The sequence below is a fragment of the Tyto alba genome, unplaced genomic scaffold (genome assembly GCF_018691265.1).
Source record: "Tyto alba isolate M040663 unplaced genomic scaffold, T.alba_DEE_v4.0 Super-Scaffold_28, whole genome shotgun sequence".
Taxonomy (NCBI): Eukaryota; Metazoa; Chordata; class Aves; order Strigiformes; family Tytonidae; genus Tyto; species Tyto alba.
In genome coordinates, this window is record NW_024881302.1 from 11,122,674 (window position 1) to 11,147,156 (window position 24,483).

The window sequence follows — 24,483 nt, forward strand, 5'->3', positions numbered from 1 at the left end:
AAGGTGATCCTGCAGCAGTCAAAGCTAGCACTTCAGAAAGTATTGCAAAATCTATTTCAGTCTTTTGAGTACATAAACTAAACTTGGTTTTGAGTGGAGACACTGGATTAAAATTTCTAAGAATAAAAAGCAATTTCAGCTGTCAGAGTGTAAGTTCTTATACTACTGTAAATTTTATTTGGAATTACAGAAATTGATGTGGTATGTCTTTTCTAATTCTAGCATGTCAGAGTGCATCATGTCAGAAGCTAATGTAACTTTGTCTGCCAGAAATTAATATTTGTATGTAATTGCTTGAGATGTGCTGTTTGTGAGCTGAAGCTGGATCATGTGAAGAGAAATTTATGTTTTTAGCTATTATCTTACTTTGCTGTGTAGCAATAAGCAATTAAGCAGTAGGTCAAACATTTCAGTCCAAATTTTCAGATTTCAATAGATTTGTTTTATTGTGAGCCTGAGTTCATACTTATTGAAGTGTCCTACTACAATTAATTAGGGTTTTGAATTAATTGATTCAGTAACCTCTTCTTCATTATCTGTTTTTCTGAGAGCAGGGGACCATTTTTGTTGCTATAATCATCATTCTGTAAAAGTGTACTGTTGTCTTCATGTCTTACCAAGCACTGTCCCAAATGGCCTTTTTGTTAGATGCTGGTATTTAACTTTTTTTAATGTGACTTTTGTTTTTCCATCCCCGATATGCCAGTGGCCAAGATATGGTGAGCATACTTCAGTTAGTTCAGAACCTAATGCATGGAGAGGAGGAAGAAGAAACTTCACAGGCCTACCGGTAAAGCCAGTATGAATTATTGTATGTGGAAGATACCTGATTTTGTTATAATCTGACTAGTATAAAAATTATACATTTATGCTTTTTAAAGTATAAAGATATTGTGCAACCACGTAACTTTTTAAAGGCAACTTACATTATATAGTAAACCAGAATAATACGTTAGACTTGGCTTTCTTAAAATTATAAAGCTTTCATTAGTAATTACTAAATTGAATTATACAGGGAAATTGTTTCTGCTGTGACAGCTCATTTTATTTGCTACTTTCTGAAAGTTGCTTTAAGTCTGAAAGTCTTATAAAATTTTGAATACCAATAAATTTTTTTACCATCTCTTACTGTAAATTTTACAGAAAAAAAAAAAAAGGAAATAAAAATTGTTTCCATTTTGCTATAAAATGTAAATAATGCTAACTAATCTGCAGAAGGTTAATGAAAACTAACATTTGAAAAACAGTTTGGGGATAAAAACAAACAAATAAAAAAAACCCGAGAAACCAAAAAAGCCCCAACAAACTAATGACAGCTATACCTCTAATGAGAATAATAAGTCTCCTGAGTTTTCTCTGCATGAGGAGGGAAAGTATGTGTTTAATGCACTTTAAAGTCCCAATGCCGATAAGGTGCTTAGTTCCAACTCATGCTAGTTGATTGGCTGAAGCTGAGGTGTTACTGTAAGCATCTAGGCAAAGTGAAGTGCTTTTGTCTGCACTGGCATTTTAGTATGTAATACACAATGGCAGGAAGGTGACTGCTAAATATTTAAAATTGCATGTCAACAAATTCTGCCACTCTGCAGTAAAACTATGCAAACCTAAAACTAATGTTCATGACTTGTATTTAGTTGGCAGTTACTCTGTTCTGGCTTGCAGACTTCAAAATGTTGGTGAACAGGGTCACATGGCTCTACTGGGACATAGTTTGGCTGCTTATATATCGGTCCTGGACAGGGAAAGACTGAGAAAACTTACAACAAGAATCCTTTCTGATACTACTCTCTGGCTTTGCAGGCTTTTCAGGTGAGTCACTGTGAATATCTTATGTATGACTAGGTAGTGATAATTGTTTAAAAATATGTATGACTGGACTGAGGATGTCAACAAAAGAAACCACTGTGCCACAAACTTACAAATATTCTTTGAAAGGTCTGAAACACAATATATAATTAAAAAAAAAAAGACTGCTTGTTGAATGGCAGGAGCTTATCAGTAACACGATTGCCATAAAAATCCTTTTATAAGGGTTATATGGAGCTAAGAGCCAAAGTACAGTTGTAGACATACGGTTGGTCAGACAATTCACTAAAATCTTGTTTCTTGAGGCATATGGTATGTTGCTGAGGCTTGAAGTATTTCATATTTTTAAAAGATGTTTTCAGTTAGCTTCTCCTTTGCTCTTCCTGGATCTGGTATATTTTTCCAGGTATGGTAGGTGACACTACTGAATTTTACAGTATAGTGAAATCTTTCATAAGTGCCTGTTTCATCATGTAGATATCTTAAACTGTTCCATGAGAAAAGAATGGAAATCAGCTTCTGTGGGGGTGTTGGAGTGGGGGGGGATTCACTGATTTGAAATTCCTTTTTTTCTTCCCGAAGCCAAAAAAAAACCCCGACAAACACTTTCTCCCTCTCATGATAACTCTGTATTTCAGAAAATCTTGCCAGTGCTGCTGAGATTTTTTTGTTTAGCACAGTGCAAAATGAAATAGTTAAAATACAGCTGAAGTTAAATCAAATTTAGTTGTTAGAATTACAAAGGATTTTTCTCACATTGACAGGCTCACCTCTATCAGAATTATTTTATAAATTCAGCAATTATCTTTCTTTGACTTAAAGATGTTGAAAGCTTGTGCAATGATGAAATTTGAGAAGTTGCAGGTAATCCAGCTGCTTTGGCAAATGTATGTGTACATAGAGAGTGTGTCAGTGATGTTTCTAAATGACATGGCTCGCAAAAAGAAGTATTCTTGTTTTGAATCAAATAATCAATAGAAGCGTGATTTTTTGTATTAATGCTGGGTATCTATTGCACTGTAGTCCCCAAAGTTTTGTGATCCATAGGCAACAACACTGAACAAATACCACGCTGTGAACTGCTTCATACTTCTTGACAGATTTTGTGGCTAGGAGCTAGAGGAGGCTGGAGGAGTTTCCCTCTGTCCATGTTAGAACATAGAACTGTTGTGTAAAGGTGAAGTAAATGTTTGCACATAGGTCATTCTGGAGTTTAATTCCGCAGTACTCAGCAGTATTTGTGCATCAGGTAGTCTGTGATAACCTAAGATGTTTCAGGGCCTTTATGTAAATTTGTTGATAAATGCCGCTCTTAAATTGTGCAAGACTACTGAATTACATGTTGCACAAAAATGTTAATATAAAAATCTAGCTTGCAAGTTGCTTAATAAATTGACATACCTACTACTTTCACTGTTGCTGTTTCCTTTTCTACAGCTGAGACAGCTGAGGGATTGCCCTCAATTTGGAATGCTCGTACCTTATTTCTTCTTGGTTACTTTGCTCCTATTTCTTGACTATAAATGTTAATGTGCTGATGTGAGTTTGATTCCTAGCAAGATTAAAAAAGGTAGGGGAGGAGCAGACACCCCCCCCCATGAGTACCAAGGAAACATGCCTAATAAATCAGATGGAAGGCAAAATAGCCATAAAATCATTAAAATATTTCTGGGGAAAAATACACTTCATTTATGTAACTCACATATTTAAAATATCTGGAAAACTGTCTTGCAGTGTGCTGAATAGACTGTAGTAAATTTTGGTCTTAGTTTCAAACTCTCTAAAATAAAAATTACATCAGTAGTTTTGGATATTACAAAATACCTTGATTTGTAATTTTATAAAAAGTTTGCAAGTTTCTGCCCATTTACCTTACTTCATGTGTCTCATTCCATTACGAACTTAACTTAAAGAATGCCAGGTTGTATTCTCTTTAAAATTAGCAGTCTGGATTTTATATATATATTATAAAAGGCTTCATCTGATTTTATGTTTCCTCCCCCACTCCACTCTTAGTAAGCAAGGTTTTGAACTCTGTAAAGGCAATCCTTAGGAACCCACGTGTTTTTTCTTTCTTACTTTATCTCTGAATCTAAATGAAAATATATACTAGGTTTCCCTCATTGTTAATCTCAGCCTGCCTCATCAAAGTTTCCTTCTACTCTACTTTATCCTGGGAAAATAAAAGGGTTTTTTGTCTATCTTCTTTGTCCTCTTGTGAACTCCTTTGCTGGTCAGTGTTGTTTTAGTCACTAAACTGGCTATTGGGTTTTGTTGGTCATGTTTACTTGGCTTTTCTTGCAGATATGAAAATGGATCAGCGTATTATCATGAGGATGATCGTGAAGGTCTGCTGAAAATATGTCGACTTGTTATTCACACACGCTATGAAGATTATACAGTAGAAGGATTTAACGTGTTACATGCTAAGCAGCCTGTCATATACATTAGTTCTGCAGCTAGAACAGGCTTGGGCCAAGCTCTCTGCAGTCAGGTAAAGTGAATCAGTTGGGGTTTTATTTGCAAGTAGAACCTACCAGACTTCATATTGCCTACTTGAAATTTAGATTTTAAAAATATATTCACACTTCTCCTGCAAGAGACTCATACTTTTGGTACAGCCTTGTACACTACTGGCAGCAGTCCTGTAAATTGGTTGGGACCAGTAACAGTTTTCCTTTAGATCCATATGCCTGCCTGGAACATCCACTGTTAGAAGTGAAGCTTCTTTGAGATTTTTCCCAATGCTACTATGTTGTCTGAATACATGTATCCCCAGGCAAGCTGAACAGGCTCTCTGCATCTCTCCTATTCCTTCCACAAATTGTTTGATCAGTGTTTCTCATGAGCAGATTCCCTTCATCCTTGTCTCTTCTTTGCCCTTCTGTGGACATATATAATTTTATAAGCTATAAAAAACTATGTTTCTAAGACTTAGGTTGATGTGTCTGCCTGTTGAAACACAGTATGAAAAGGGGCATTCTGAAGAATGAGGACTGAGTTTTGGCCTCAGAAAAGTTGTTTTAGCAAAAGCATAACTTGAGTGATTGTGAAAACTTAATTATTTTTCCTCATGGTAGGAACAATAGCAATGTGACTAAGCAACACAGCAGGGGGTGGGAGGGGAAGGAAGTCTGAGGTGAAACCATACTTTGATGCCAGCCAAATATTCACAAGCTGATAATACAAAAATATTATATACTGTGTTGGTATTGCTTTATTAATCGTAATTTCCAACATAATTATAAAACAGGCAAAGGAAGCAAAGTCCATACTGGGGGTAACCTCAGTAGCTGTAGTGGATCGTATGTTTAAAATAAAACCATTTGTCTGGAAAAATACTTTCAGGTTGCATTTACAGTCTGTGTTTTTTCAACAACAATACAGTGGGAGGAAGAGAAATTTTATTAATATTTCCAGGGAAAGGATCCTACATGCTAACTTTTTTTTTTTTCCCCAAACAAGTGACTGTTTCTAGATTGCACTGCACTTTACATAAGCTGTTCGTTGTGGTGAAAAAAAGACTGGAGCCCAAACATACTGGATTTCCAAATACTGAGTTGTTATAAAATTTGTACGGAATGATGCACTTGTACTCTTACTTTCAATAACCATTATCTTATTTTTTTAAAGGAAAACACTTGAGGGAGAAGTAGGCTGTGTTGATCCAATTTCAAAAAGTCTTGTTTGGAATATCAAGATTGCCCCCAAAACCCAGCACTTTAAAGAAACCCAGTTTTTCCTAATTATGTTTAAAACTTACTGGTTTTGCCAAGTATTTATTTGCATGAATGTTTATAGACTTAAATAAGCTAATTGAGGCTATATCTAGGCTTTCCTATTGCATACCTAACATCCAGTGCACTAGTGATATTTTTCAAACTTAACATGCACTGAAACTAAGAGTCAAGTTCTTTGGGCCTTTGTTTTTCAAGTCTGTAAAGAAGGCAGGCAGAGGTACTACTATCAGATTGAAAAATGTGAGCTGAAGAGAAATAAAAATGGTATCATAAATGGAACTTGTCTCAGCCAAAATGACTTGGGAAGTAAGTGGTAAGAGTTTATTGGAATAGATTGGTATCTTTGGTAAAGCCAAGTGTTGCATGTAATTACTGACCTTGATTCAAGAAATATTGGTAAGAATCAGTATTTTGAGAGCCTATTGCCTCTGAGTACATTCTGCTAATAACAGTGGTGCCTTATCTTTTGTTTATTAGGTAACCTGTCTGCATTAGGTGATCACTGAACTTAATAGATTTTGAGTAGTGTATATTGTAGAGCAGACAATTGGAACCGAGTAATCAGACGAAAATTCAGTTTCTGTTAAGTGAAAGGATAAAACAAACTAGTCTGTAACTGTAGTTCTCTTAGTTTGCCGAATCTTCTGTTCGTTCACTGATGAGTATGATCATCTAGATTTCACTGGTCTAGTGATCTTTCAAGTTAAAGATTGAAATGTAAGAGACCTTGATTCCCCAGTTCCCCCTGATGTAAATGATGCAAAAGTTATCTGGAATTTGCCTCCGTATCCTAGGAAGAACTTCAGACTTACCAGCATGAATAGTTAGCTGAGCTGTATCATCAAAGTAGGTAGACTGTGCTCTACTCAGTAGTAAAGTGACTGAACCTCCAGAGGAACATGGACCACGCACAAAGCACACGTTTGCTTATAGGATGTATTAATTGTAAGGATGGCCAAGAAAAAGAGGACTGAGTTTTTAGGCTGTTGTACAGGGTATGGGGATCTTGTTGGAAAAAACTGAACTCAGCTGATGTGCTAACCAAAGTTGACTGTTGTTGTTTTCCAATTTCTCCTGTGCTTTCTTCTCTCTGCTATTAATTTGATTATAAATTTTAGCAGGAAACTTACTTTATAATGTAATACCCAGCTTTTTATTATCATGATTACTATTTTTTGTGTCACTCTATATTTCTGTGAATGCTTGAAAAGAGTATGTCCCAGTTGTTGAAATTCCATCATTGTTATTGCAGCTGGGGTTACCCCTTTCTTGCATGTGCCGTGTGCCTTGTAACACTATGTTTGGATCTCAACACCAAATGGTAAGTTTGTGTTCCTTAAAAGCTCTTTTGCTTTTGGCCTTTTTTTTTTTAAGCTTCATTAAATGAATGTCAGATAAGTTATTAGGAAAAGCTATGTACTAAAATGTACTTACTTTTTCAACCTCTAAGCCTTCTGTGTTCTAGATGTACAAATCATAGATGGAAATCTTCTAAAAAGCCAGTAGTTTTTATATCGATCTTGTCATTTGCAAGATATTTTTAATGGCATATAGTAAGGTGCTTTTTAGTCGAAGATTTTAAGAATATGTGTAGTCAGAGGTATGTTTACAAACTATATGATGTATTCACGTTGTATTTTTCACAAATGCTTTATCTGACCTTCAGGTTATTTTACCTTTGAGAATAAGAAACTGCAAGCCACAAAGACATTAATGTCTTCGAGTACTTCAGAATGCTGTCCATTTTCACTCCTAATGCATTTTTCCAGTTCAGCAGAAACAATTCTGCATTGTTTGACAAAGATGTTTATAAATACATATCTTTTTTCTTATTGACAACAGGATGTTGCTTTGTTGGACAGAGTGATTAAAGACGATGTTGAGTCTGGAAAACTGCCTTTGTTGCTTGTGGCCAATGCTGGTAAGTGTTAGAGACAAACAGTAACAAAAAACCCTATTTCATGAATATATAGATATAGATATGAATATATATAAAATCCAAAATTAAAATATATTTTCTGAAACAGCTTAGTGGTTACATGTCAAGAAATACCAGGAAATATCTTAATGAACACACAATAACTATCTGTCGAATGTTTTTATTTAACTGATTTAAAGGTGGATTGTACTGCTTATGCCAGTTGATGTATTAATATGACTAGAACTTATTTTAGTGAGTGTAAATCTCTTTTTGAAAATCAGTTTCACATTGGCACTTGAGAATTTTTTGATGCAAGTGCCATCAACTTTAGCTTGAAAAATTATTCTTTTCTTCTAGTTAAACAGAACTGCTCATGAAGAAAATTTGTTTGAAGTAACAATGAAGGAGGTGTCTCTGACTTGCTTTGCACCTGGAAAAATATCCGAGATGTTAATCTTGGTTTAGTTTCCTTTAGTTGTGGTCGTACTTTGAACATATTAAAAATGTCTGCATTTCTTATCTGAGGCTGCTGAATCTTTTAGTGCCTAGGACATCTAATTTTCTAAGTATTTTTAACATATTAACAAGCAAAACAAGTATCTATTTTTTTTATCTAGTATTCCAATTGCTCATAAGTCACAATGAACCAGGTGCGATTACTGTGTAGTGGGCTCTTTTTAAACAACCTCTTTCCTGCTCTTGGACAACAGTACAAGAAGTCCTTTTATGTAGAGACCTAGTTTGCATGCTTATCATTTGTCATTGCTTTTTTCCTTTTCCACAAAGGGACACCAGGTGCTGGGCACACAGATAAACTTGGACGACTGAAGGAACTTTGTGAGCAGTATAATATGTGGCTCCACGTAGAAGGGTATGAAACTTGAAATGTATTTCTGTGTAACTATATTCATTATTAAAGCCTAACTAATGGACAGCACATAATTTTACGGCTAACTAGCTAGTAGAGAGCCATAGGACCATTTTTGATTTTTGTCATATTAAACAATTTATATGGTTATAATTTTGTCACTGTATGAGGTAATTATTCCTGTGTATGTAAAAAAATTTGTCATTGGAGTGGCTGTTTCAGGATAGGTTAGTGGTTACTTTTACTCAGATGGTAATCTTATCTGCCCTTGCTTTGAAGAGCTTGGAATACAAATAAAAAGACCTTACAGGACAAGTCAGGGGAGACGTTATACAGAGAATGAGAAAGGAGAATGAAATGAGTGTGGAAGAGATGACACTTTAATGAAGGTTGTCAAGAAGACTGTTGTAAGCACAGTGTGCAACGTAACTGGGAGGAGGATGAAACCAGGAAGGAAGGAAATCCCAAGAGCTTAGACAATGTTAATGAAGACTCCAGTGCTCAAAGATTTTTTTTGTTTCGTTTTGGGTTTTTTCTTTGAGCCTGGAGTAGGGGCTCTCTTTCTCCTCATATTTCATTGTTTAGCGTTACATTTGCATGCTATTTATTTCCGATACCAAACATGCTGAATTATGGGTAGGACTTCAGGGGATGATTTCCCCAAAGGTTGGACTGAAACATTTTTAGATTGAAATGGATCTTTACTTTTGGGTTTTCAATCTTGGAATACCTCGTAGCAACATCTACTGCATTGTTAATGACAAATACATGAACAAAAATTACCTCCCTTTACACATCAATGTGAAATCTTTAAACTGAAGATTAAAATGCTCTCTCTTAATATATATTTAATATGTGTTAAAACCATTTTCTTTTTCTAGTGTCAATTTGGCGACTTTGGCTTTGGGTTATGTCTCCTCTTCTGTACTGGTATGTTTTACCATATCTAGAAGGTTAATAATGTGCTGTAGATTTTAAGGTCGTGATCTAATCAAAATATGGCTTATATTCTGCTTACTGGAATAAACTTCAGGCTGCTACAAAATGCGACAGCATGACTCTTACTCTGGGTTCCTGGCTGGGTCTCCCGGCTGTACCTGCAGTGACACTCTACAGACATGAGGATCCATCTTTGGTATGTCCAGCTTCTCAGTCGTTATTCTCAAGATCTTGAAACTTTCATCTTGATCGTAGTGTAGAGTCTTGGTCTTCATCTGAATTATAATTTGCAAAAGCTCCCCTGTTTAAGTTGTGACATACTCCATTTTTGCCAGTTTATGTAATAATTGAACAGGTTAATACTGGTTTGTTTATTGTTTATTTTCCTCTTTAGTCCTTAGCAGCTGGCCTGACATCGAGTCAGCCTGTAGAGAAGCTCCGTGCCCTGCCACTGTGGCTCTCCTTGCAGTACCTGGGCCACGATGGGATTGTGGAGAGGATAAAGCATGCCTCCCAACTAGTAAGGAGCAGCTTGTTGGCACATTGCTTATGGGTACTTTGCTTCACAGAGTATGGGCTAGAGGCTGTTCTTCTGATTGAACAGATTGAATCTCCAAGCAGAAACAAAGTTCAAGTAGCAATGATAGTACAAGTGATATCCAGATGGCTATCACAGAACACTGTTACACTTAAGAATATTTTTATGATAATTGTTAATACATATTGATTATTGTGGTGCATTGTAGAAGAGTCAACTAAAAATACTGTAGCTGTTGACAGTGTAGCATGTTGGTTTGTATTGTGTTACAAATGAATTATGAAAACAAAGTGAACTGTTTGGGGAGGGATGTGCTTTTGCTATTAGATTGTATATTTTATTAGGTTTTTTAAATGATAAATATTTAATCTTTATTCTTTCTATACAGTGAAGTAACATATCCACTTCCTTCTTTTGGTCATTTCTCTATTTTGCTTGAAAGCTGTTCAGAGAAAGCCTTTCTTAGTTTTCTATTTGGCATTGTATTGATTTAAGTAATAGTAAATTATAAATCTTACAAAAAGTATTTAAAAACATTTATACAGTGGCAAGTGCACTATTTTTGCAGTTAAGTCCTTACCCTAGTAGAAATTAAGGTCCAATATAATGTGTTAGTTTAAACATGCAGTGTTAATATGCAAAACATTTTTTGTTAAATTTCCAGCACTTTAAAAATTCAAAGGCCAAAATGGAAATGGATAGTTTCTGTAATGGTTAGGGAAGAAGCTATTGTCATGAAAGACCGAAAAGAGTGACAAAGTATCATTAGTTATTAAGATTTTATGGCATCTAAGATTTATCTTAGCTTTTATAGTAGTCTATTAATAGTTTTAAACCACAATGTAAGAATGTCTTTTCTAGTGAAAATAATTTAAAAAGCCATCACAACCAGTTGCTCTGGTAGCTTTGAGAAGTTTCACTGTTCCACTATATACTGTGCTTTTGTTAGTCAACACAGTTGTAGTATCTCTGGAACTTTGTCAATAAATACACCAAGACTTTATTTTAATGAAAATTGTTTTGTAGTCAGTGTTTTACTAAAAACAAAAAATATTTTTCCATTACATTCTAAATTTAGATATAAGAACTGGATGAATCCCTGATGTGTTGTAGGGATTTATGCAGAAATAGAAATTATGGTAGTGATTATTTAATGTTTTTTAGAATAATTTTTAACTTCTAAAACGATGTGTTTGTCTCTTTGTTTTGTTTTTGTTTCCCTTCTGCTGTGGTCTTTTAGAGTCAGAGGTTGCTGGAAAACTTGAAAAACCTGGATTTCATTAAAACTTCGGTATAGTCTACATTTAATACTTTGGTTGTGTAACCTAGTCCTTGTTAAGTTATAAGAATAACTTTGATTTTTAAAATTATTTTAAAATATTACTTAAATCATAGCCATTGTTTTGAAGATGCTTGGTATCTATTTAGTTCAGGTGTTCAATTAAATAGTATGGCTTGGCTGTGTGTGACCTCTAGATTGTATTTGTTGTATTGCTGTGTACTCATGCACTCAGTGGAGCTGACACAACAACATCCAGAAATTGTTTCCAGAGGTTGATTTAATTCCATTTAAAACATGAATTTGTTCAGTAATACATTTATGAAATCAGTTTCCATAAGCCTCTCTAATACATTCTGGCTGCATCTTACCCTGCAGCTGAGATGGTATTGTGAGCCCTATAAAGTTGTGTGCAAAAATCATCCCAGCTGAGGTTTTTACTCCAGTAATAGTTCTAGAAATTACATCTAATGTATTCATTCCAAATTCGGTTTCTGTGAGATGGCCTGTTCAACAGGGTTTGGTGGTTTTATTCTTCTCTCCCCCCTCACCCCCATTTTAATTGACACTTAACATACAGAAAATATACTCAGCTTAGTTTTCTGGGGCAATAGATAATTCATGGATCATGCTGAGTGACAGCAATGGTTTTTGTAAAAATTGTTTTTCTGAAAGTATTAATGGCCTTAGAAGTTCAAGTCACTTCTCCCTTCTACTTCACTAAATCTTGCATTTTTAGGATTGTGAAATGTAGCCTCAGATTGCCTCCAGAAGTTTCCCTGTCCATTTCTCCTAGCCCCGAAGCAGGATCAGTTATTATATTGTTATTCCTGTAGGAACTTTCTTAATGTTCTCAAATGATTCAGGGGTGAATTACAAGATAATTTTTAAAATGTTAATACCTGAAAATACTTAAAGCTAAATAAACTATATATTTTCTAATGAATATGCTTAGGTTTCTTGCTTCATAGTGCCCAATTTTTAATTATGCATACCTTAAAATCAATATCATTCTGCTTTAACTGAATAATGATTTACTTTTCTGTGTTTACAGATACGTTTACTTATATTCCTAGAGTTGCCTTCTAATACTGAGCTATTGTAAACATTGTTACTGCTGTCAAAGCAAAATGATCTGCTTTGCTCATCAGTCTAAGGAATTATACAATGTTAAATCTTTAAAAAAAAAAAAAGTGAAAATAGATCTGATTTTTTTTTTTTCAAAGGTTGAAGATGAATTGAGTTCACCAGTGGTGGTTTTCAAGTTCTTCTGGGAATATTCAAATAGAGGTGTGTGATTTATTTACAAACAAAACCAAAAAACCACTCTTTTTATATATATATATATATATTTTTAAAACTACTAATTTGTAAAATGAATTTGAGGTAAATGTGATGTAGTGCACTTGTCTTGTGTAACATGCTTTTAAAAAGGTTGTGAAAGCTGGTTGTAATCTAGTGATAGAATCTATACATGTGATAGCTTCTTTTTTAAGATAGACTGCAGTGTGTTAAATTTTCATACCAAGTAATTTTCTGCCTTCTTGTGTGATGAAAGATTTGCATATGACTTTGATCTTGAGAGCAGATGATGGAAGTCTCCCGTAAGCTGCAAGCTGTGTTCGAGTGTACTGACTGGGGAAGATCTTCCTTGTTTTTTTCCAGGCTTTCTGTTCCTTCTAAACTTTTGGTGGCAAATTGCAAGAGCTATGTTTCTCTGTTTTACTGATCTCACTTGTGGTTGCACTCATTTTAAAAATAGCAGAACACATTAGGAGCCGCTCTGGAAATACTGTCATGGGTATACAGTAGCCACACCACATGTGACTCTGAGCAGAACATCCTCTTTCTTGGAGAGCATGTCTAAATAAGGATTTTTGTCCTTTTGGTTGCAGCAGGATGTTGTGCTCTTTGTGTGCACATGCTCAGAGGGTGGGGACATGTCCAGCTGGGATGAGGCAAAAGACAGCAGAAAGAAAACTTGGTAGTTTTGTTATGAGTGTTGATTTTAATTGTCTGTGGAATATTTTGTGTTGGGCATGGGGGAGTATTGGTTTTGGTTTTAATCCAATCTGTGGTTGCACTCATGAAGTAAACCTACTCAAGTGCAGTGACTTGGTGAATTGCTTTGTACACTGATGCATTTATTTGTGTCCTGGGTTGGGCTGCTGACCAGGCTCAAACCATGACAATTTGAAAAGCTTTACTAGGGAGAAGTCGCCCACCTGAATTGTAAGGATGCAAGATGGTTGGCCGTTTCTGCATGTTTTATGTGTATAGTGGACTCATAAATCATTAGTATTATTTTTATGTTGTTTAAAACAGAAAGTAGTTCTTAAAACTTGATAAAAACGTAGCTGAATGCATCAAATGAAATACTACAGCCTGCTGTAACAGGGTTTTGCTTTGTGAAAACTTTGTTTTTATTTCCATTGGAGCATTTGAACCTCAAAGCTGAGAGAAGTGTTTCACTGGTTCCTTTTAAAACTCAAACTTTTAAAACTCTGTTTTAGTATTTGTCATGTTTGACATACCTTTAAAGAAAAAAAATCCTGTTTAGGCTGCTTGAGGTCCAGTACATTGTGTAGATCTGTTACATTACCCAGGAAATGTAATTGTCTTTTACCTAAATTTTAGGTTGCCTTTTGCTTAATTAAGTAAGTAAAAATCCACTTCTGTGATTCTTATATCTTTGAATTCAGATCAAACATCACGTGCTGCACAGGCCTCAACTGTTCAGTACCCCATGATAAGCAACGAAAGGCACATTTATGACACCTTCAATCAGTGGGTAAGAATGGATGCTTTTTCTCTTTAGGAAAAAAGAAGTGACAGTGGAATGCTTCCGGGGCTCATCAGTAATTCTAAAACCTTTGGTAGATTAGTGTGATAGGTTATTCTTGATCTGATATCTTTTGCAAAACTAGTGGGCATTTTGGATTTAAAAGATGAATTTGCTCTGAGGCAAAGTTGCTTTCACATTTCTGATTATTTTACATGTAATTACTACTGAAATTATTACTGCATCTTAAGATGTTGGTACTGGATTTTTTTCACTGGTCTTGTGGGAATACGTGAAAAATTTAGAATGCTTTTTAATCAACTAGTTACTTAATTGACAATGTGTGTTCATGAATAGACAGTCTTTTTCAGTTCTTAAAGAGAATTAAATCTAGAAGCCTGTGCTTTCACAGAGCTGAGCACATAACTGTTTTGGATCAATTGCCTAATAATCATGGCATGCTTAATGACAGTGACAATTTTGCAGAAGATTCTGACTTGTAACACTTACAGCTTATCCAGAATTTTCATGATTTTAAATGTATGTCCAACCTTGTCATATCACCAGCAAGCTAAACTATTTTGTTACAAGAAGTGATTTTGAGAAATACAAAGAACTGTTGAGCATGTGGTTCTCCTTGACTGTGGGAAGTCTAGCCTGAGTCAGCAGCTCAAGAGGTCATGCTCTGTCTGTGTGTAACTGTGCCTTACCCCTGCAGCTGGGAGAGCAGCTGGCACAGCTGGTTCCTGCCAGTGGAGTTGATGTGGTAGAACTGGAAGATGAAGGCACATGTGTGCGTTTTAGCCCACTAATGACTTCTGCAGGTAATGTTCACTTAATTCAGCCACTTGTGAAAATTGGGATATGCTATAGAATTGAACAACAATCTCCTGGTGTAAAAGCAGCTATTCTCAAGAAACTCTTTAGTATATTCTCCTACATTGAAGATTTTCTTATAACAAAACAGAACTGTCTTTGCTTTGCCATTCTGCTGTGCTTGGCAATGGGTGCATCAGTGGTAGCTCAGCTGTTGGGGGTGACACTGCCTCACTACCTCTGCAGGGAAACACTTTTACTGATTATTTTTAAATTCATTAGGGAAAGCAAGGGGAGAAGCTCTTTGTTTCTAACGGTTATAGAAGAAATGTGAAGGATAAATCATCCCTACATGTCTTTCTCTCAGCTGCTTTAACGCAAGATGCTTGACCTATTTACACGGGTGTTTCAACACTGAAATGGTGCTTGTGTTCAAAAGGTAGCTACTTAACTGGAAGAATTATTTACTAAACTTCTAGGTTTTTCTGTAGTTACTGATGGGCGGGGGGAATAAAAATCTGGTTTTGGAAAGTGTCTTAAATGTTATGTTTAAGCCAGCACTGTATATGTACTTTGTTTAGACTTGGCGGGTGCACAGAGCAACTTGCAGGGGCTCAGGGGGGTGCATGGTATCTCCTTTTAGCTCGTGTGGGGTGAGTGGCTTAGGCTATCGAAACACCCGGCGCTGATGTGAGAGGATCCTGGTGTGCGCAGAAAAGTAAAGTTTAGAATAAAATTACTTGGTGATGCTCTGACGTTTTGTTTTAAATCGGCACTGAAACTAATTCATGATCTGCTTGGCTGTGGGGAGAAGAATTTTTCTGATGCTAGCTACTGGTGTAATGAAAAAGGCTATTGTCCTTATTAGTTTGTAACATCAGAATATCCTTTTTATTAGCTTATATTTTAATTAAATCCTCAGCTCTCTCCATCTTGAAGTACCAGTGGACAGATAACTGAAGAAAAACCACTGTTTCATAGATCAAGATATTTCAATACTCTCTGTAAATGATATTGTCTTAGAGTGGCTTCTTTACTGATTACTTAATTCAGTCACCTGTGTGATGTCTCTTCACTTGTATCTCACATTAACACATCAGCTCTTTAGTTTTAGGAACTGAAATACAAGATGTTGATCAGTTAGTAGACTGCTTAAAAATGAAGATACCAGTATTGACAAGTACACTGCAACTGAGAGAAGAATTTGAGCAAGAAGTAAGAAGAACAGTAGGCCTGTTGTATATTGAAGATCTTAACTGGCCAGGATTAGGTGTTGTAAGGTAAATTTTTCAAAATTTTCTTCACTATATATTTGGATAGACTGCATTAACGGAAAGGAATACGTGGATCGCTTCAGTGGTGATGTGGATGTACTGTTTGCTGATTATTATCTGGCTTTGCACTCAGTTGAAGCTTTTGAGTGCTTTTTTAAAAATTACCTTTTTAATGTTGTGTTGTTTGATTATTTTTCAAAGAAAATTTGAAGAGCTGTTTTAGCAAAATTAGGGCAACAGTTCTACTATTGGAGGCAGCGTATGGATATGTAATATGCAAGTGCATCCTTACTGTATTTAGCCAAGTATAACTTCAGTTTTTATCTATAATGGCATTCACTTATATACTGAATACCACTTCAAAAAAGCCTTTAAGTGTCTGTTCTGATCCTCTGATACTCTTCTGGAAAGGATTCTGTATAGTCAAAACAGTTGAACGATAATCAGTATATTACCTAGAGATCTGTTGTGCTCAGTTAAGTTTGCAGCAGCAAACTCACCCAAACCCCAAATTTCTGATTACAAATGCCAATAAACTTACTGATCTAAGCTGTAATGTTCTGAGGTTTTTGGGTCATAAAATACAGAAATTTGTAGAAACATGCTAAATGTGTATATATTTTTGTATGTACTGTAAAGTAAAATTACTATCTTCTGGCTTGGTTTGAAGATACAACTATCACAGTGATGGGAAGAATGATGACAAACAAGAAAAAGAAATAGAAAAAATCAATACAGAACTTCTGAAAAAATTGAATGAACTGGAGTCGGATCTCACTTTTTCTTTGGGTAACTGCACTATTTAAAAAAACTTCTGTTCAAGCCTGTAGTCATTTTACTGGCTGTGTTATGGTTCAATAGGTCATTTGTACATAGGTCATTGTAATGCTGAATTACACTGCTGTGTGTATGGTTATTGTAGAAACATCTGGAAGTTTGTTTCTTTCTCACCCCTTCCAGTTGGTAAATGTTCAGTAGGGTGAGCAAAGTGCACTGTTCTCAGAAATAGAAAACTGCCTCATGAGCCACTAGACTAAAAAGTGTTTCCTTGTCAGAAAGAATCCTCTTTGTAAGCTGAGCCTTCTTGGTCAGTGCCGTATCTAGTGAAAAGCAGAGCTCAGTCAAAACCCACTGACCTGTTCGCTGCCTGCTGGTGGCTAGATTAAAAGCTTCGGGTGACTTTCTTGATAATTAGCATCGTTTTCACATTTACATAGTGCCACATTATAGCTGAAATAATATTAATTTGCTTACTCAGAACTCTGATCCCTTCTTCTAGTCAGCTTTCAAAAGTTAAATGACCTAGAATTGTGAAACCAAGAAACCATCTGTAAATGGCAGAAAGTAACAAGTTTGAAGTATATTCAACACTGATACTTATTATACAACTCCTCACGTGTATAAAATTTCCATTGTTTTTCTTGTTTAGATGCTGTTTTCTCTTCTCTTTTTGAAAACCCACAAGGCTGAGCTTTTTCAGTCTGCGTAATTTATACCTATGCAGCTACTGCCCTTCATTACTGAAGCGTGTGTGGATGTATTGGGATTTCCAGATTCACAAGCATGAGCATTGTACCTCTTGTGAAAATGTGTTTTTTGTACATCATGAAGACTTGATTTTCCCTGTTCTCACAGGTCCAGAATTTGGAGGGCAGAAGAACTGCATTTATATTGGCATGGTAACTGAGGATCTGGACGTGTCGGAGTTAGTTGAAACTATTGCAGCAACAGGCAGAGAAATTGAAGAAAATTCAAGAGTGTGTATTAATAAATCACAGAGCATTTCAGCACCTTTTTTTTTCCCCTTCCATATTGGCTTCAGGACATGGTTGTGTTCTTTGTGAAAGTAAAAACTGTACTTGCTTGCAACAAACTGTATTAATTACTCTGGAAGTAATTTATCTGTGTCCACGTAAGGAGAACTTTTGCTACAGGATTATAGTATTCTGAAGATGTCCTGATTTATGTTCATGGTCCTGTGTTCAGTAGTTCTAATGAAAGACTTCAGTAGTACTGAAGTAGACTCATTTTATGACTAAAATTTAAACTGTAAAAAAAAAAAAAAAAAAAAAACAAAACCAAAAAACAGGAGAAAAAAACCAAAACCCAAACAAAAACAAAATGGAAGGTGGGGGCTGATTCTCAGCTGGTGTTTCTCATCACTGCTAAATGTGGTGGGATTGTTTATATACCAGTTTTAAGACAAAACTATGCCCTAATATGTGTGGAAAAAAATTAAATTGGTGGCTTAAGACCAGAAATTACAAATTACCCATTGGAGTAATAAAGCTGATGATGCAACTCCTTTGTGTAAAAGCATTTATCTGATTAGAGTTCTCTCAATGTTCTCTAAAGTAGAATTTCTAAATGACCTGCATCACAAATGAACGTATCCTTTTATTCCTCTAATGTTGGGCATCTAATTTCCTCACCTAAAAAATAAATAGAACTTCATAAATCCTTTGCCTATTTTTGCCTATGGTAGTATGTTGATTTTGGCAATGAACTTTTTTCTAGCAGTGTTTTCTGGAGACTTTCTGCCCATTCTTGACTCCCTCTGCTGCTGTGAGGGCGAGATGAAAAATGGTTTGCCTGTAGAGTATCTTCAGTTTTAAAACTGCTGTAGTTGAGATTAGGAACCAAATGTTGGAATATGGGCTGCTGCAATCCTGAAGCTTCTAGGGAGGAACGAAGTAGTGGAGGACTCAGAAGGGTGCAGTTCTGGGAAGCAGCTCGAGTCAATCTGTGGTACTGAAAGGATTGTACGCCATTTGATACAAAACTGCGAAGCAGAACCGATCTGTGAGAATGACACTTGCATCATTTAGATAAGTGATGTTTGGTACAAGAGAGAAGCTTTTAGAAAAAAAGAACTGCTCCAGTATCAGCAAGCCCTGAGGACATATACATAAGTCTGCTAAAAGGCAGAACCAAAATTTAAGACAAACTTCTTGACTGGACCAGAAAACATTGTGGTTCTTCCTTGTACTCTAAATGCAGTCCTGTTACACTCTCTCCTGTAGCCGGTGCCTTGGGGTATGTGCTGTGTGGTTCCTGGCTTGCCTTTCCCCTAGGGAAAAGGAGCTGTTTCCTCTTTTTTTCCTTTGTTTGTATTAACTGACAGTAACCCAAAGTTTTGGCGTTTTGGAGGAAGTGCCTGTCATCTAGGCCTTGTGCAATATTGAAACCCATATTAAGTTCTGGAAATTGGCATTTGTCTCACACAAGACAAAATTGTGACTGTTTTTTGATCTCTTGGGTTTGTTCATTTGTTGCCCCTACAGCTCTCCCAGTAAGTTGCTTGTCCTTTGCAGTATGAAGCATCACTGATGCTGCCATAGGATGCCACAGAGATCGGCTTGGCAGTTGTGTATTAAATTTGAAAAACGAAGTTAAACGTAGACTGATGTGGACCTGCTTAGATTTGCTGTGAGGCTGGTTTAAGTCCTGGGTACTTCTAGAAACCAAAATGTACTCTATACAGTTAAAAATTCTTCCCAGTCAGATTCAGCATCTGATGAACTCATATGTGCTAAGCAGATCTTTAAAGACTTTGGGTCACAGGCTCCTTCCTAAGTAAAAGAAAACTATGTACTGTTCCTGTTCAAAATTACATGCTGCCTTCTAGGTCTATCTTTTAAAAATCCTTGTGTCAGCCTGTACATTCTTTAATTTACAGTCATAATGAAATAGTGATTGTGAAATGCTGCCTTAAATTAGAAAGACAGCTGACTGCCATGTTTACATCCTCAAAACCTTAACTAAAAAGACAATTTGAAGTCCAAATAATAGCTATAATAATGCCATTTTTGGTTTTTATTAGCTGTTGGAAAACATGACTGAAGTTGTTAGGAAAGGGATACAGGAAGCACAACTTCAGCTTCAGAAAGCAAATGAAGAACGACTTCTGGAAGAGGTAAGACTATAAACATTGATTATCTGGGTAACTTGAAAGAACTTGTCACAGCATAGGTCCCTTGCTCACTGGCCAGTGTTTGATTGTGCACTCTGCAGGGACTGCTACGACAAATACCTGTAGTCGGCTCTGTGCTGAACTGGTTTTCTCCATTCCAAGCCTCACCCAAGGGAAGAACATTTAACTTAACAGCAGGTAGGATCACATCACAGTGCATCTGCAGGTGTTGTCATTAGAATCATTTCCAATTTTATACTAAAATTGCAACACACTTCCTTGTGCTGATTTGATCATGAGTGACATAATCCACCCTCGGGATGTGAAAGAACATGCTCTTCACTGTTTCTGTAATACCCACTAAGACGGTCTAACCTCACTTGGGCAGTTTATGTTTTGTTCTTGCGTGTTGAGTCACACTAAAAAAAATGTATTAGACATTGGCATTTATTAATAGAGGAATCATTTCTGTGACTTTTGGCTACATATGCTGCACAAGTTTGGTGTTTATGCTGTGTTTATAAATATGTAAGCTAGCAGAGTAGCTCAGGTCTTAGAAGGTTGCTTCCCCACATAGGTGCACATCTATCCTCTCGAGTGTGCTTGCCAAGTGGCGCTCGGATGTTCCGCTGTGCTACGGGAACTTGATGTCTCTGAAATCCTGGTTTGAGATCATCTGGCTATTGCCACACTGATAAAGTGTGAGTTTGCATGTGAAATAGTGCAAACTCTGACAAGGACAGGCTAAAGCTAGCTGTGGACTAGTGTGACCCTGGCTTTGTGGGAGACCAAAATGAATGGAATATTACAATGTAAAAGACGATTAACTTACTCATATATTTGTAATTCATGTCTGGTGATGTGAAAAGAATCCTCTGTAGCTTTTACATAATTAAGACTGATGTACTAGCATAATACTTTCTGAAATTACAAATTTTCACTGTAAAAATTCTCGCAGTCTTAAGAATATTCCTGAACTCAGCAAACTGCCTGTCACACCTAGAACAATAGCCCAGCTGTCTGTGTGCCTCTGTGAACAGTCAGGAAGGCTTTCTGCTGTATTTGGGGTCTTTCTTTTTGATTCTTGATGCACCAACTGGGAGGTTCTTACAGCAGAGAAAAGCAAGGCTTCCTTGGGAATCCTTAACCCCTCCCCCAGGCACTGCTCAATAGCTTGCGGCTGGGAGTATGTCAAGTACCTAGTGGAGATGGGGGGAAAAGGACTGCGGGGTGTAGCCGAGCTGTGAAGTGAGCGAGAGGGAAAACTTTATTCATCTTCCTAAGTCAGCACTCCTGGCCCTGGGTACTCAGAGCAGCACCAAGTAGCAGTTTCAGCTTAACATAGCACATACAGTTTGAGAAATGTGCATTAGCAGTAAGATTGTTACATACCTTATAAATGCAGATCAGCATAAAACTTGTCTAGTTTGTGTTACATTCAACTTGATACATTTTTTTAAACCTGCAGGCTCTCTAGAATCCACAGAATCTACATACCTATCAAAAGCCCAAGGTACAGGCACTACCCCACCACCAACTCCTACTTCCAGCCTTGCAAAGCAAAGACTTCCTGGTAAGTTCTAACATCATAGTTTTATTTCTAAAACATCCTGCCATCTGAGTTGCATGACATGGGAAGATCCACATGATTTTCCATCTTTCATAGTATGTGGAACTAGAGCTCATCTTCTAGTGCCTTAAGTCTGCCTTAAAAACCCTTCATTTAAACATGGCATAGAACACCACCCCAGTCTGTTTTCTCCCCAAGAATTCTTCCTGGGACTACAGGAAGTTATCATCCCATTAACTGGCAATTGCCCATGAAGTCTGGAATCTTCATCTGGAATATTATGAGATTATTGAGTTTTAAAAATTAGCAGGTAATTAAGCCAAAAGTTTTGTTTGAAAGAAAAGAATAAATAATATATAATCATGTATTTGAGCAACTGCATTTCTGTTGCTGCCTGAAACTCTGTGGACAAAGTCACTTTAAGGTGACTGTAAGATCTGTTAAGTCTATGGCACTTTCTGTGTAGTTTTATTAATAATTAATGTTGATTTGACTGGCAGGAAACCCATAGTTTTAACTCAAAAGGTGAGCTGGTTGACTTCCAGCCTGTGATTTTCAGTGCAAGTTTTTACCCCAGGATGACTTCACTGTGCACGTAGGCAGCTTGTTTTTCAGCTGAATTTTAACACTCTCTGTGTAAACAGGATGAAATAACAGGCGCTACTGCCTTGCATATGTATCTGTAACTGCAAGGAAGTATGTCTGTTTAGGGTGCCAGTTAGTACCCAAATAGAATCTCTTTGCAGCTGTAAGAATCAGATACTTTCTTTGAAACTTAACTCGTGCATACCACATCTTTTACTTGCTGTCTTCACTGGTACTGTATTTTTCATATACTTCACAGGTCAGAGAATATTTAAAAGATCTCTAAGAAGTTCTGATGCATTCAGTGAGACCAGTTCAGTCAGCCACTGTGATGACCTGGAGAAGATGGATCAGAGACCCCCACCTCTGTCCCCTGGCCAAGAGCAAGGACCTCTGGAGACAGAAAAAGCAGAGGAGCAGAAGGAGGTAACAAAGACAGACACTGAGGACATTCAAAGTGACAAACTGCCACCTGATTGCACAAAGGTAGAGGAACAAGAAAGTCAAAGATAAACAGACTGTGGATTTCAGACTTTGCAGAGAAGCCTGTGCCCTGGGAGGCTGGGTGTTAATGATGCATTTGAAATGTGAACAGTGCCACACACTAATACAGTAATAACTACTGTAACTTATTAACTGGGATTTTGCACAAATATAAATTCCTCCCCTCCCCCCATGGGACAGAGATTTGTCTTATTGTACACTTGTTACAGTTGCTTTAATCTTCTACATGTCAGTGTCACCAAAGTTCCTGTGAAATTTATCAAGTGCTTATAAACATTTGTAAAAACAATTGGCAGTTAGCCTTCCTGTAGGAATCTAAGCATGATGATAGTTGCTAACTAACCAATCAGCCATACACAAAATTCAAAATACAGTTGCACCCAATAGTTCTAAAATGATCTTATGTTAAATCACCTGCCAATGGTTCGCCTTTTTTATATTTAAAATTCAGTTTAGCCTCTTCTGCAAAACATCTACTGAAGTCACACTAGCTCTGGTTTGCTTATTTTTAACCTTATAAAGAACCTTGCCAAACAGCTGTGGTGTGGTGAGTGGTAGGGAGGGATGCCCATGTATATAGGAGTCACTGATAGTACTTTGCCATCAACCATTTTTTTTCCTGCTGCTGAATGACCTGAGGGGTTCAGCTAAGGCCCTAGGAACAGTGGGGACAGAGTTAATGAGCTTTGAGCCTTCTAGAAAGAAGTAGTGCCTCTGCATGCCTGAACGGCTTCTTGCTTCTGCCACTGGGAGGAATCACCAACGCACCCTTTTCCTTTGCACGCCATTTATAAACCAAATGCTATTGAACACATTTATGTAGTGTAACTGGTTCTTTCTGTTGTGTATTTTTAAAGATAGTTGTAGTAAAGCTTAAGAAAACAATACATTTGTGATGGTTTCAACACTTATTTTTTGAATAACAGTAACTTACCTATGGTAGGAATTGTACAGACTCAAAGAAATTATATAGGTTATTTACACTACAGCACAACTTCATAGTGTCTAGGACTACTTAATGCACAAGCAAAGCTTTGGATAAATCAGAAGCTAAGGTGTAGAAGTCTTACCCCCCCACACCCTGAATTATCTCAGTCACTTTGCAAATTTTCAGAGCCTCCTGTGGAAAGGAGATGTTTGGAAAAGCTTGCTTTCCCCAAGGTAGCCGATTTTGAGGAAAACCATCCCATCCCTATAGAACTGGATACAAGTACTGTAGTTTGCTTCATTTGGGTTTTGTTTGGGATTTTTTCCTCCCCCCTAAAAGGTATACGTTAACACCATAATGGCTGTAGTGGTAGCAGAACTCTGATAATCTGAAAAATCTGGGGTTTTTGAATTGTGCTGTCACCTGCTTTGACTCTCAGCTTCTAGACCCCGTGGGGTCAGGATCTAGAATGGAATGACATGAACGAGGTTAATTTTGCTGTTGGAGTAATTTATGTAAATCAGAGTGCAATTTTTCTAAAGTGCAAAAATAATTAAGTTGACTAGTCTTCCTTATTGGTTTCTTTGGTGCAATGAAGTATGTTAATAAGAGTAATTTGTTGGGGATAAAGTTATCACCACAAGGATTAATTTTTAATGTTTTTATATTTGGAAGTGTAAACCAGTAGTTTTGTTGGAATGAGCTTCATTCTTTAGATACTATCTGAATGTTTCAATAAAGATTCTTCAAATTATTACTCTTGAATTAAGTTACTGTTGAAGGATACTTTCCTACATTTCAGTAAGCTTTAAGTGTGTGCAACTTTCTTTCATTTTGTGTAGAAAATATTTTTCTAAAATACACACCTATGTAATCAATGACTTACCTTCTCAGTCTCTCGGCACTGCTACCTCTCTTTACCCAGGCCAATCAAATTACTGCATTGGAGCAATAGAATGTAAACAAAGCCAGATTCTTACTTCAAAATAGCAGTGATTCCTACATAAGGAGTGCAGAAAA

General features: G+C 36.6%; 1 protein-coding gene across 2 annotated transcripts in view; it reads left to right on the forward strand.

The window, feature by feature from the left end:
• PDXDC1 (pyridoxal dependent decarboxylase domain containing 1) overlaps positions 1 to 24,217 on the forward strand; it is a 33,407-nt gene extending 9,190 nt beyond the window's left edge. For both annotated transcript variants that reach the window (XM_032983747.2, XM_032983749.2), the window contains exons 4-23: positions 707 to 790; positions 1,663 to 1,809; positions 4,111 to 4,300; positions 6,799 to 6,867; positions 7,389 to 7,467; positions 8,254 to 8,338; positions 9,217 to 9,265; positions 9,369 to 9,470; positions 9,669 to 9,794; positions 11,053 to 11,103; positions 12,318 to 12,381; positions 13,794 to 13,882; positions 14,592 to 14,697; positions 15,798 to 15,969; positions 16,634 to 16,752; positions 17,599 to 17,720; positions 19,787 to 19,879; positions 19,978 to 20,074; positions 21,345 to 21,449; positions 22,291 to 24,217. In XM_032983747.2, coding sequence (XP_032839638.1) covers positions 707 to 790; positions 1,663 to 1,809; positions 4,111 to 4,300; positions 6,799 to 6,867; positions 7,389 to 7,467; positions 8,254 to 8,338; positions 9,217 to 9,265; positions 9,369 to 9,470; positions 9,669 to 9,794; positions 11,053 to 11,103; positions 12,318 to 12,381; positions 13,794 to 13,882; positions 14,592 to 14,697; positions 15,798 to 15,969; positions 16,634 to 16,752; positions 17,599 to 17,720; positions 19,787 to 19,879; positions 19,978 to 20,074; positions 21,345 to 21,449; positions 22,291 to 22,544 — 2,203 coding nt within the window. In that variant the 3' untranslated portion in view covers positions 22,545 to 24,217. The remainder of the gene's footprint in view (positions 1 to 706; positions 791 to 1,662; positions 1,810 to 4,110; positions 4,301 to 6,798; positions 6,868 to 7,388; positions 7,468 to 8,253; positions 8,339 to 9,216; positions 9,266 to 9,368; positions 9,471 to 9,668; positions 9,795 to 11,052; positions 11,104 to 12,317; positions 12,382 to 13,793; positions 13,883 to 14,591; positions 14,698 to 15,797; positions 15,970 to 16,633; positions 16,753 to 17,598; positions 17,721 to 19,786; positions 19,880 to 19,977; positions 20,075 to 21,344; positions 21,450 to 22,290) is intronic.
• Positions 24,218 to 24,483: the final 266 nt, after the last annotated feature.